This window comes from Aphidius gifuensis, linkage group LG6, assembly GCF_014905175.1.
Source record: "Aphidius gifuensis isolate YNYX2018 linkage group LG6, ASM1490517v1, whole genome shotgun sequence".
Taxonomy (NCBI): Eukaryota; Metazoa; Arthropoda; class Insecta; order Hymenoptera; family Braconidae; genus Aphidius; species Aphidius gifuensis.
In genome coordinates, this window is record NC_057793.1 from 12727888 (window position 1) to 12742914 (window position 15027).

Genomic DNA, 15027 nt, shown 5'->3' on the forward strand with positions numbered 1-15027 from the left:
ATTCATAAAAAACACAAAAAAAAGGGTTGTTTGACCAGTTTTGCCTGGATAAACTGTATGCAACAGGCTGAAAAAGCATTTAACCGCTAGCAAATCAATGAAACACGGGTAAAGCATTCGTCGGCCGTGACCTTGTTTTCCAAATACCTTCTGATTAGAGTGATCGTGCTCATGGCACACCTTCACCATTCTATACGATGTGCTTGGTCTTGATTGCAAATAAAAATAGCACAAAATCTCATAAATACAAGATCATCCATCCGGTTGTGGTAGTGGTCATTAAGAAACTCAATATATTTAAACTTTTGATATAAAAACATATTTACACAAAAACTTATACCAGGTAGAAATTAGAGTCAATTTGACGTCACTTTTTGACTTCTCACGTTAATTTGATATGAGAAGTCAAAAAATTGACTCTTATTTCTACCTGGGTAATTGTTGACTATTTTTTTTAAATATTCATTTTATAAAGTACATAAATACTTATCTATTTATTTAATTGTTAATAAATAGTAGTGAAAGTTTTGTCTAATAATGTAAGCAAAATAAAGAAAGAAAAATTTAAAAGAAATTGATGATAGAAAAACCCTATGCAATAAAAGAACGCAAAATTAATTTAATAATTTATTTGAATCACGAAATTTTGAAGGAGAAACTTTTTTCTCTATTATTGTTATAAATATCAATTTATCTTTCTATACTTCATAATATTTACAAAACTATTTATACAATTAACTTACAAAAATATTAATATAACTGGCCACGTGGATAAAAAAAAATATTTACAATTATTAGAATTATAATTCATAGATCAGTACATTTTTTTTACTAATAATGTATTATACTATATTTCTTTAAAAATCAATTTCCTAATATTTCTTTTGACCATGATAGGCTAAATTTTGACCAAATGAAACGCCATCAGAATGATAATCAGTTGCATCATCATCATCATAACTATTTTGATGTACTGGATACCCATGGGTAACAGTTTCTGTGTGGTGTGAATAAGAGCCGAGACCATTCTTTGTGTAAACTGGTGGTTGATAATTGCTCATTATCGGTTTGCACAGTTTGAAAAATCCAATTAAAGCAGGTATTACAATTGCCATGAATCCTAAGAATTTTTTTAATGATGCAAAACTAAGTATCAAAGGTAGGAAGAGTAATAATTTGAGTTTGAATAATTTCAAAACTATCAACATTGGGATCAATAGTTCCCTCAAACGATGCCGTGCTAAGAGATAAAACAAACGAACGAAAATTCAAATTAAATATATACATATATATTAGACCTATTCAAAAAAAAAAAATATTTTTTTTTTTGGCCTCCAGTGCATGAAAATTTTTGTTCTCAATGAAAATGACAAAATAGATTAAAAATTTTTTTTTTCCGATTTTTATTGAAACGTCACAACGGCATAATTGGTTTTTATTGGAATAAATCACGACCAAAGCGCGGTGTCAACTGAAAACAGTCACAACTTGGCCAAATTTAAAGATATAGACGTTATATTGTGCTTGTTTTAAAGGTTATTAAAAACTCTACAACTAATTCCTAATGATCTTTTATGCTACTATTTCCGTTTTATTCGAAAAACAGACAATTGTCGTTACCAAATGCTACTTTTTGAATTAATTGGTAATTACATTGCATATAAGTATTTTGTTTATAACGATAATCTTTAAGAAAAAATTGCATTTTCAAGGTCTTTAAAGGAGGAACATATTACATCCTATTACTTTTTTTGTCATATTAATATTTAATTATAAATGAACCGTAAGTAGATCAATATAACATTTTTTACTTACTGAAAATTAAAAAAAAAAATTGATAAGCTGGCATAACTTTTTCATTTATTATGTAATCCTGATTGAGTAAGGCCTAGAGTTACGAGCTATTCATGTGCTAATTATGTGTGTAAAGAAAAAATTTATTTATAAATGGCGCTGAAATGCCGCGTCTAAGATAGCGTCTCGAATCTCTTGATTCAGGGATGATTCGGGTTCCAAGGTCTCAACATGAATAAATAATTAAAAATAATACGAAATTTGATATAATTTATTAGAAATTATTAATTAAGTATTAATATACCCCAAAGAAGTCACAAATATGAAAAAACATCCCTCTGGAATAAGTAACATCGTATTTAAAGAGAACAAATTCAAGGGTTGTTGGCTAAATAATTTTTTGTCTATGATGGGGTTGAGCCATCCTCGTAATTTTTTTTTTTACTAAATTGTTTAGGATTAAAGCTAGTTTAGGAAAAAATGGGAATTTTTGAAATGGTCAAAAGGGGGTAGGGGGTGGATTTTAATTGTTTTTATTTTTCTTAATATCAGAAGCTGACGCCCTCTGCGGCAAAAGACAGAGAGAAAAGGAATTCAAATTTGTAATTATCGCAATCAAAAAACAATTAAAATCCACCCCCTACCCTCTTTTGATCATTTCGAAAATTCCCATTTTTTTTCCTAAACTAGCTTACACCCTAAACAATTGAATAAAAAAAAAATTACGAGGATAGCTCTATTTTAATAATAATAGATTATAAAAGATAAGGGCTGGGCCCAAGAAAACCCCTATGTTCTCTGTACTTTAAATTTCTGGACGCTAGCTTAGACGCCAATTTCAGCGCCATTATTTATAATAAATTTTTTTTTTATCAATAATTATGCTAGCTTCTAACGAAAGCTCGCACAAATTTTTCATTTATTATTCGACACAAATAAATTAGGAAATTATGAGCTACTTACGAGCTACTTATAGGGGTAAAAAAAAATTTATTTAACATAATTTTTTTTTTTATCAACAATTATGCTAGCTTTTATCGTAAGCTAGCATAACTTTTTTATTAGTCATGTAATTCTGATCAAGTAAGGCTTAAAATTTGAAAGAAAAAAAAATAATTATAAATAAATTCTTTTGTTTACACACATACTGAGCTCGTAAATAGCTCATAATTTAGGGCCTTACTTGATTGGTATCGAATAATTATCAAAAAAGTTGCGCTAGCATAATTGTTAATAAAAAAAAAAACTTATTATAAATAAATTTTTTTTACACCTATAAGTAGCTCGTAAATAGCTCATAATTTAGGGCTTTCCTTGATTTCTGTCGAATAATAAATATTCGTTGAAAGCTAGCATAATTATTGATAAAAAAAAATTTATTATAAATAAATTTTTTTCTTTACACACATAATTAGCACATAAATAGCTCGTAACTTTAGGCCTCACTCAATCAGGATTGCATAATAAATGAAAAAGTTATGCCAGCTTATCAATTTTTTTTTTTAATTTTCAGTAAGTAAAAAATATTATATTGATCTACTTACGGTTCATTTATAATTAAATATTAATCTGACAAAAAAAGTAATAGGATGTAATATGTTCCTCCTTTAAAGACCTTGAAAATGCAATTTTTTTTTAAAGATTATCGTTATAAACAAAATACTTATATGCAATGTAATTACCAATTAATTCAAAAAGTAGCATTTGGTAACGACAATTGTCTGTTTTTCGAATAAAACGGAAATAGTAGCATAAAAGATCATTAGGAATTAGTTGTAGAGTTTTTAATAACCTTTAAAACAAGCACAATATAACGTCTATATCTTTAAATTTGGCCAAGTTGTGACTGTTTTCAGTTGACACCGCGCTTTGGTCGTGATTTATTCCAATAAAAATCGGAAAAAAAAAATTTTTAATCTATTTTGTCATTTTCATTGAGAACAAAAATTTTCATGCACTGGAGGCCAGAAAAAAAAATATTTTTTTTTTTTGAATAGGTCTAATATATATATATATATATATAAACAAAAAAATATCTGATTCAAATTTTTTTTATGAATTGAAGAACTAAATAATAATAAAAATAATATAATCTTACAAAAAAGAGAATCTTTTTTATTCTCTAGTGTATCAATCTCATCCGCAATCTCATCCAAAAACCTTGGTGCATAAACCTCGATTCCTCTCATTCTTGGAGGTGGTACATCTGTTTTAACAACAGATGTTTTTATAAAACTATCTGTTTTTTCAACAGAGAACTCCATTGATTGATCCAACTCAAATTTGTTCGATCTAAAAATATGTCAAAAGTTCACTGAATTATCTATTGTCAAAATATGAATAAATTTCTTTCACTCAACATTTGCTACATTAGCCATGAAATACAATTATTCTTTTGAGGTCTGAGATAAAAAGTGCCTGATTTATTTTGTTGAGAAGAACACAAAATTTCTTTTAAATTTGGTCGAAAATCATGGTACCCTTCGAGTTACACACAAAACTACGTCTCACTTCTTTATTTATATATAGATACGTTAATAGGATGATAATAAAATAGTTGCCTCGAAAAAACTTGGAAAAAGGTACATAATTTTCAACCAAAAAACAATCAATAAAAGTCACTTAGTAGCCAAGCCATCAAGAAATTATTATAAATATTATATATTACCTTACTGAACCTGAGTACTGGTACGGTTGACGATAAATTTCAAATACAAAATTTTTTCTTAAAAAAGCATCTTTTACATTTTTGCTATAAAACTGTTCGGGCTGATCAAACAAATTAATAATTAATCCGATCAGCCTGGACTTGAAACACTCCACTAGATCACCATTTTTGCATTCTTGACTCATTGTTTGAATATTAAGCCCAATCAAATTAAAAAAATTTTTCATCTGACGGCTTTTTTTCAGAGATGAATTTTCTTCCATTAGAATATACTGATACTGATTAACAGAACTGTCTGAAAAAAGCATTGACATAATAAATATAGCTTTTTCATAAATAATAAAAATATTCTTCTGGTTTCAACAAAAAAAAAATCGTTGGCAAGGTAGAAATTATTTATCAGCTATGGATCGTAATGAAACATTTTACAAACCACGATTCACTGGTAAAGCTGCATCCTCGAAGGTAACTGCGAATACTGACACAGTTGCTGACAATCCAAGACTCAAGGTACACAACATCCATAGCAACGCTTGCATGACCAATGTTCATCAAGTTCTCGGACAAAAGTTTTTCTTCTGAAAAATAAAAGTTGATTCAGTCATTTACAATTACAAAAAATTCTGATCGAAGCGATATAATATCAAAAGACTCGGTAAGGTCTCGCTTCAAATTTTTCTCTGATATTTGCAGTGGTGGAAAACGCGCCAGGGGTTAAGACATGTCTAACGCGGGGTAAAAGTAGATTATTACAATATCCGTACAAAATCTTTAATTTTTTAATAATTTTTAGAAATTTATTTAAAAATGTAGATATTATTTTGAAAAATAGAAAATTTGACGTATTACATCTTTGTATATAGGATATATGACATGTATCTGGCAACATCGATCTTTGACATTGAGAAGCTAATTCCTATTTTATCGACACAAAATATTGCATACACATTTCTTTTAAGTTGGCTGACATCTAAATAATGCGACGGTGCTGCATAAATAAATTCAAAGAAAATATATCAATAAACATTTTGTTATTATAAAATAAGTTCAAATATTGAGAAAACAATGTTTTATGACCGATTCAAAAATAAAAATTTCAATTCTCTGGCGTTGGCATCAACACTTTATAATGTATGAGTAATAGAACTTATTCCCTCTACGGAATTCTAAAAACCGCGTTGAACATGTGTTCTAAGTCAGGGGTCAATGACGTCATAATTTTTTGTTTATTTTATACCTTGCTAATTATTGGTTGAAAAAAAAAAAAAAAACGAAGGGTCAATCGTTCTGGTTTTTCATGTATACACCAAATTTCAATAATTCAGGAATTCTGAATTACTTCAAATATTTCACTAGATTACATGAAGTCTTGAATTATCGAATATAATTTCTTGTTCTAACATAGATGTATTAAGTACAGTGAACAAAATAAACTAATGATGAATGAAAATTCATCCTTGAAAAAACATATATGGAATAAAAAATTTATATAACTTGGTGAAAATGTATGTTTAATGTAAACTCATTTTTAATATGCAAATATCTCAGTTATACGTGTACAGTAATTTAGTGACCTTGGTCCTTCCGGTGTAGGAGAACACAACGTTGGCAAACAAGCAACGGTCCTTAAGTTCTGCCAAAGCTAGGGGCACCCAGGGAAAAATCATCAGATCAAATCAGATCTGACCAGATAAGGATTATTGGACAATTTCAGATCTGACTTGATCTGGGTAAAAATTTATTAATTTAATAAAAATAATTTCAAATTAGTCAATGCTCGATTGAAGAATATGGTTTTTCTTCTTATAGTTTTAATGAAATACAATTAAGAATTCTATATTTTTATGATATTGACATCACTCGGACTTGAACTCAATGCTTCTTGTGTGAAATTCCACAGCCTTACTACTTAACCACGACAGTGATTATAAAACGTAAGAAAAATTTGTCTTCTTAATCATTCATTCGCCCGTGATCTAGTTTGATCTAAGTGCAGATCAAGTTTTATCAAACTAGATCTAGTCAAATCTAAACAGATCAAGTTTGATCTAGTCAGATCTGATCAGATCAAATCTTATCTGAGCCAGATCAAATCAGATCAAATTAGATCTAAGACGATTTTTCCCTGGGCATCTATGTCTCAGCCAAAGCTTGGCCTATGCATGGTTGTCTATCATTGGGCAGGATGGCCATGAATTAAAACCATGCCTTGGCAGTACAATAATAGGCTAGTCGTTTACCAACCTCTATACACTAAACTGAAAATTCTCATAACAAATCATTGAATTGTTATTTAATTCAACAGAATAAATAAAAACGTAGGTGCATAAATAAAATAGTAAAGTATTGTTTATATATATTTATTCTTTTTCTTATAAAAAAAAGAACTTGAATAGTGAATCAATCTAACCCTGAAAACTACATGAAACTTTTTTTTATAAATGCAATAATAATAATAATATTCTGGTTTATGACTGTCTGACTTTTTTTTGAAATGGTATTTAAAAGAGTTTGAACAACACTTAATTGTCTTATCATTTTCTTCAAATTTCTGAAGTAGGTTTATGAAATAGTTATCTATTTTACGCCAAAATTTTAAAAGTCTATCTCAGCTAGTAAAAAAGTTATTGATGTTTAAAGTCAACAACTTTTAACATGTATGCTAACGCCAGAAAGCAAGAATGTTAAAAAAGAAACAACATATCTCAAATTTTCGCAATGTTGTCTTTACAGTTAAAATAAAAACTGCTTTTCTGAAATTTCAAAATCTTACAAAAATTACTATCTGGTGTTGCAATGTAATTGTAGACCAATCACAGCGTTTACAAGTGTTTCATTTTTCAATATTATTGATACACGGAGAGAAATCCGCAGCAAATAATGCTGTAGAGTATCAAACAAATTTTACTGTAGTCTACTGGAAATTGAGAAGTTGCGTGGGGAGGTCACCAGGATCGACTAGATTAAATGAAATTAAATAAAACCTTATTATTTAAACATCAGAATAAAAATGTAATGTGTTTATTAATTTAAAAAAAATAAACCATTTTATAATTTTCATGTGTATTTTTATTTAAATTCATGAATAAAATAAAAACAATAAACTTTTTTAGAAGAGGTTAGGAACACACTTGATTTCCAATAAATATTCGTGTCATCGGGCGGGAAAACCTGCTGTACACTACAGTAATTTCTGGCATAAAGTATACCATTAACTCGAGACTTCCAAAAATTCCGGTAGACTACAGTAAAAAATTTAGATGAAATATAATAATAATCATTATAATAAGTGGGAATTAGTCGCTTTAATGACGTCAGCTATGATTTTTACGATACCACTACAGTAATATTTGCTGCGGATTTCTCTCCGTATACTGTTATTATTTTCAAGTGATTTAACTAATTTAAATAATGCACATCTCAGGTAGGATCTCACAAGAGTAAACGACTGTGCCAGACTTGTTACAAGCTTGTGTTCCAAACCTTGGTGAACTAGGATGTGCCTAGCATGACACAGAGAATTTTTCCAGTTATTGCACAAGACTTGTTAGTCCAGGCTCGTACCAAGCCTGTGTCAATTGTTAATTTCAAGCCTCACACAAGGTCGGAAAGTCCAAGCTTGTGCTAAGCCTGTATTTTCGTTTTTCGGTCACTAGACAAGCACTGTTGAACCAGGCTCGTATCAAGCCCGTGTCAATTGTTATTCCCAAGCCTCACACAAGGTTAAAAATTTCAAGCTTGTGTCGAGCCTGTATTTCCAGTGACTAAACAAGCCTTGTTAATCCAGACTTGATACAAGCTTGTCTCGGTTGATTTCCCGTGGGGACTGTGTGTTGAGTCTCAATAGGATTTATTCATATAAAAATTTTTACAATCACTTTCATCAATACCCCAATGGTTGACATGATAGTGCATTGGACTTCCACGTGAGAGATCCCGGATTGAACCCGCGTCGCGTCCATAGTTTTTCGTTTAATTATTATCGCTTATTAGAATTGTTTGAATAAAAAAATAACAATGTTATAAATAATAAAGTAACAATAATAATTTATTTATATTTTTTTTAATTGTTTTCGAAAGCTTGTGGCAAGCCCGAGACACAGGCTTGTGCCAAGCTCGGAATTCTAGCCCGGGTACAAGCTTTGGACACAAGCCTTGGCACAAGGCTTGTCATCAAGTTTGTAACAGAGGCGCATCTCCAAATACTTAACAACCTTGGCACAATCGTTAACTTCTACCTGGGATGTGTCATATAGTACTATATAATATAAACGTGCGCAGCAGTGTGTATTCTGGCCGAGTTCGTCATACTGTTGTAAGGTCATGAGCCCGGTTCATGATGCAAAATGTGGTGTCATTCTTTTCTGACCAAACGATTGTTCTAAAACGAATATAAATAACGGCTGCTTCAAAATTCAAATGTCACAATTTGAGGCTAAACATGGTGTAGATAAGCGTTCAACAACTGAGTCAGCCATTAATTTTTCAGACCCAGTTCTTGAATTCAATATTCATGATAAACTTAATTTTCTATATACTATATTAAGCCATATAATTTACTTAATTTAATTGTAATTTTTCTTTAAAAAAATGACTAAATTCTAGTATATTTTTTAGTAAAATTTAGTGACTGAGATTATACCAACTACCAGTACTAGAATTTACTGAATTTCTTTGTAAAATTAATTTAAAAGTTTGCCATTCTTTACTGCTAAGTTTGGTAGTTTGTGCTAGATTCACAGAGAATAGCAATCAATTCCCGGCAACATTTTTTTTTTCTGTTTACACGCTCAAAACTCGAAAACAATAAATCTAGCTTAACCCCATATCTAGCTTCAACAGATATGCTGTAAAAATGCTTGAAATTACATGACAATTCAATCCCTACGCAAAGATATTTTATGAAAATTTTGTAAAAATTATATAAAAGTCGTTTTATAAAATCATTTTGTAAAGTTGGGCCAAAAAATTACGTAAATGCATAAAAGATTAATCAAATTTTTATAAAAATTTCGATTTTTTTTTAATAAATATTATATATATATATATATATATATAAAATATAAATATAAATAATTTTAATAATATTAATAATATTAATAATTTTAAATATAATATATAAAAAATTTGTAAATATTTTATAAACTTTTTGTGAATATTTATAAGGTTACTTTGAAATTAATTTTATGGAATATTTCTATATAATAATTAAAAAAAAATTTTTCCAACCAAGAATCGAACCCAGGTCATTCTGTTGGTAGACGGGTGCTTGACCACGGTCCCACAAATCCTTTGGATATGATGATTAAAAACGTATATAAGAATACTACTTGTTTAATTTTAACTACATTTTAGTTTTAATCGTACTTTCGTCATCGATTTCCTTACAAATCCATAGAGGAGTGATCAGAATTTATTTTCTAACATATAAATATATCAGAATCGATTGTTCAATCAGTCGGCCATCTTTGTGTCATTTCGTCCAACTACTAGAATTTTTACTTAACTAAATAGCAAACCTTACTGAAGATTGTAGTAACTTTTATATATATATATATATATGATAATTTTTATTATATATGTAGGAATATTTATTGAATTGTGCAGTATTTTTCGCAGTGGAACATATAAGATTTTTTATTTTTTTCACAAAACATGCATGTTTTTTATTTTAATTAACTCATAACTCGTAATCTAAGAGATTAATCAAAAAAAGTAATTTTTCGTAAATTGTTAGAAATTAAATTTCTAATAGTAAACGTCGCTTGACCTATGTCTATCTGCAATAGACAAGGATGTAGAGAGGCTTAAATAACATAACAATTTTTCAGTCGGGCGGACATATTGTGTCATTTTACTCAATTTTGTATTAAAATTTATTTAAAAATACAGTACGCTCACAACAAAAATTTTTACTAAATTTTATAGTAGAATATCTCTCGCGGTCAGTCACAGAAATAAAATTAATAGTACAAATCACTATAGTAATTTTTACTCAAACATGATTGTATTTATTAGTTAAAATTTCTCGCAGTTACATTGAATATAATTATTATTAAAAGACTCGGTAGAGTCCTGCCTCAGTTTTTAAAAACGCGAGTGAGCCTACTGCTCACGCTAAGTCTTTTAAGTCAGTGACCGTGACGTCATCATTTTTAATTTATTTAATATCTTTCTAATTACGTTTAAAAAAAAAAACAGAAAATAGTTTCACTATATATACACGGAGAGAAAAAAATATTATGTTTTACTATGCTACTGTAGTACCGGTGGATGTTTTCGGATTTTTGATAAGATATAATATTTTTTTTATGTTTTTTATTATTTATTTTATATATTTTAATAAAGGCACATAGTAAATTAAATCATTTGTAATCAAACTATGGAACAAGATTTTTTTTACTGAAGACATAGTCGAAAGTACTAACGAAATCTTTTTTTTTTAATAAACTGTAGATACAAAGTGCTATGTGTAAATTAATGTTTATTATGTTAGCATAGTAGAATTGACAATTGACGCTCGTTAAAATAATCATTCGGTACCTAAATTCGAACAATGTTATTTATACTACTCATCAATTTTAAAAAATACGATTCCCGATTTAATTTTTATTGTGTGTTTTATATTAATTACGATATTTGAAGCGAATTTTACTATATTCACATGGTAAAAAATGCAGAAAGACGAAATACCAAACAAAAGAGTCAATTTTACGTTAATTCCAGTTTAGTCCCGTAGCTGAGCGGTCTAAAGCGTATCGGACACCACGTCAATATGAACAGGTTTTAAAAATAATCAAATATATTTTTGACTATACAACATAGTACTTTTTATTTTAAACATGGCCATTTTTACGATTGAGTATTATGATACTTACTACGTCTGATTAAAATTCTCAAACATAGTAAAACTCACTGTTTACATGATAAATGTTGCTAAGTTTCCCAAAACATCCACCAGTACTATAAAACATAGTAAAATCCAGCGTTTTTTTTTAGTAAAACCTAATATTTTTTTCTCTCCGTGTATCGATGTCTCTTTTCAATAAGCCTACTCTCGATTTTTTTTATCAAATATTAAAAAAGATATACAACTTACCCGAGTTGAAATTGAAATCAAGTCTTGATCAAAACTTGATCAGGCAACATTGATTTCAAATCCATTCTTGATCAAGAATGTAACGCCAAACGTGATCAAGATTCGATCAAGATGCTTGATCAAAACTGGATCATGTTTACTTGATCAATACTTGATCAAAAAACAAAAATTACATTATTATTTTTAACTATTACATTTTTTTTCTAATTACCCAGAGAAGAAAGAGAGAGAGAGAATTAGAGAGACGGAAATTTTTTTTATTTCTAACAAGTGCACTACAGGGATTCGAACCGACGAAGTTTAGATTGTACGTAGTATGGGGAATGCGTTAAACCGCTCGGCCACGGAGGAAATCGATACACAAAGTAGTTTTAAGGAGTTTATATATTTAGAGCAGTCTTAAAACATAACTAAGCCATGTTTGGCGTCGTTTTTATTAACAAAAATTATTTTATCAGTGAAAAAATAATATAATTGTTACAATGAATGGATTGAATAATAAAAAAATACAAGAGCCGAAATGTATAATAATTGATCAATTTTTGATCAATTCTTGATCGGGCTGGCCTTAATAAGGATGAGTTAAGGTTTCTTTGATCCAATCTTGATCAAGTTATCCTTAATGAAGCATCTTAATCAAATCTTGATCAAATTTTGATCAGGCTTACCGTGTTCGGTGTTAAGGGAACATTGATCAAGACTTGTAGTCAAATCAGGCTAGTCTGACCAGATTTCCACTCGGGTAATAAATGTCAGGTAACAAATCTTACTAAAAAATAAATTTTCAAGTTGAAATGTCCACATTTCTTCGGATTCGTCGCGCCATACCCCGCGTCTACCTTCCTTCTCCTGAATTTTTCTTTTCATGCATATACGTGTGCGTATGCAGCCATATGAGTTGGCTACTCGACCATTGATGGTATAGCAAAATTTGTTTTTTTTTTTTTCTTCAAAGCGATACGGTACGATAAGCCCTGGATTAATACCTTATATATAGTAAAAGAGAAAGGCTCCAACACCGTGTTTTATGAGGTAAAAAGACATGGTAATATACCCAAATATTATACCGGTATAGCCACAATGGAGTTCAAGAGTATCGCATACAGCACTCTGTATATGATTTTCAGTCAGTTCAATGCTTGATAAAAATATTCAAGAACCCAGTTTTTCATGAAAAAAATCTGTATTCCGAATACAGTTGAATTTATTTATACAAGCAATGCTTAACAATAAATTATTTGATGTTAATAAAATCTTTGTTTTTACGATGCGAAAATATGTTTCGTTTAAATTGAATTAGTGACTTTACTTACGGCTACGTGACCTATTGCTGGTCAACCATGTCTCATTCGTCCGTCACAACGTCAATTTTGTTTACGTTTCATCCAATCTTATTCATATTAAATATTGATTTTATTTAATTTAGCTGTTCAATTTGTTTATTCTTGATAATAAAATTTTTTGATTAATAAGGAAATATTTCCGTTTTATCACATTATTTTTTTACCAAAACACTACACCAATTTTATTCAATTCGATAAGGCTCGCCCACGCACACCTAAAACTAACTGCCGGCAGTTTCTCGGCTGTGTATACGTACACACGACATACAATGGCTGCCAAGTTCCGTTACCTTAGGGGGCCAATGAGATTCCAAAAAAAACATGAAGTGGTTTTATTGTACTGAAGCGTCTTATATTCAATTTATCTACTTGACATCGCCGAATATTTATATTGTAAATATTTTGGAAAAAAATTTTATTAACGTTTATAACGAAAAACTTGCAGATAAAGACAAATATCAGAAAAAAAACAAAACAAGTTGATTGAGAGTTGAAAAAATCAATAGATAAGTTTAAGCCAAAAAAAATCTATTATTTTAATTGTTTTCAATCTAATTTGTAAACTACTTGAATGATTCAAATGACCCGGAATCGTGATTTTGTATTCAAGAATACAACTCTATAAGCATTACAAAATACTCGCATTAATTTCAATTAGTATTTAGTCAAGTATTAATATGATAATATTACAAAGAGTTTTTGTACATGAGTACAAAAAAAAAGAAAGATAAATAAATAAAAATTATGAGAGTAATTAATCGCTTATCACCCACTAGAATGTATCTTAAAATTGAATTTTTTTTTATATTTGTCCGAATTCAAGTATGTATATTGCGAGTTCATATGGCAATTGCCGAGTTCGCTCCCAAGCCCAAGAAATAAGCGGATTAAATTTTTCGGGCAAACCGGTTCATCCGAGTTCGCTCCCGTTTTAAAAAAATGAAGAATCCGAGTTCGCTCCATACGCTTCCCCTACCGTTCCCCCTCCACTTTTCTAGCTCGCTATTCCCATTTTTCTACTCAAGATCTAGCTTTAGTTATAGCCAAACGATCAATATCTACATTATTTTACTTAGCTAGATTGTTTACTTAGCGAGATTCTTTTCTTAGCTGTAATTGTAGCCAAACAATCAATATGTACATTGTTTTAGTTAGCTAGATTTTTTACTTAGCTAAACTTTTTACTTGGCTAGATTTTTTTCATAGCTGTAATTGTAGCCAAACAATCAATATCTACATTATTTTACTTAGCTAGATTTTTTACTTAGCTAAACTTTTTACTTGGCTAGATTTTTTTCATAGCTGTAATTGTAGCCAAACAATCAATATCTATATTATTTTACTTAGCTAGATTTTTTACTTAGCTACATCTTTTCTTTAGCTGTAATTGTAGCCAAACAATCAATATCTACATTATTTTACTTAGCTGTAATTGTAGCCAAACAATTAATGTCTACATTATTTTACTCAGCTAGATTTTTTACTTAGCCTTAATGTGAAGGGAAATGTAAAGGGAGAGGGTACGCAAAACGAAAGTAGGGGAATATTAGAAAGAGAGCGATGGGAGCGAACTCGGAAGCCAAAATATCGCGTTTCGGAGCGAACTCGGATTTTTTTTAGGCCTTAATCCGGCTTGGGAGCGAACTCGGTAACAGCCGTTCATATTATCTTATCTTGCAAAATACAAAGTATGGTTGCCCATGTTTTGATATTCATATTCCATGAGCGAATAGTAATAAAATGATAATTTCGAAATAATATATCAGTACACTCTTGTATGAAAATCACAAACCAAATGTAAACATTTTCAAGACTAATTGAATCATAATTTATTATATTTTATAACAGAAACTGAAAATTAATATTATTCTCACTTAATTAAGAATTCATCAAACTCAATGGATGATTATTTAGTAATTTTATAAGAAAAATGATTATATATGGTTATCTTAAACGTAAGTAAAATTAATTGAGAATCAAATTAGTTATATAAATACAATAAATAAGTTTATTAATAATATCATGAAATAGTCGAAGATTCATGTTTTTGTTTTTTTTTATTAACAATAAAATAAATAAATAATATTTTGGTACAATTAGAATATCGATAAATTATCTTGTCA

The 15027-nt window shown here is 29.3% G+C and overlaps 1 protein-coding gene across 2 annotated transcripts; it reads right to left on the bottom strand.

Moving 5' to 3' along the window:
- Positions 1-626: 626 nt before the first annotated feature.
- LOC122859513 lies at positions 627-13151 on the bottom strand. Of its 2 annotated transcripts, XM_044163141.1 has the most exons (5): positions 12875-13151; positions 4896-5040; positions 4463-4757; positions 3893-4086; positions 627-1240 (listed from the first exon to the last, which is right to left on the bottom strand). In XM_044163141.1, the coding sequence occupies exons 2-5, from the start codon at positions 4999-5001 to the stop codon at positions 873-875; spliced, it is 963 nt and encodes a 320-aa protein (XP_044019076.1). In that variant the 5' UTR covers positions 5002-5040; positions 12875-13151; the 3' UTR covers positions 627-872. The 2 variants fall into 2 exon arrangements, with proteins under 2 accessions (XP_044019076.1, XP_044019077.1); XM_044163142.1 differs by lacking the exon at positions 12875-13151 and having other exon boundaries at positions 771-1240; positions 4463-4753; positions 4896-4996.
- Positions 13152-15027: the final 1876 nt, after the last annotated feature.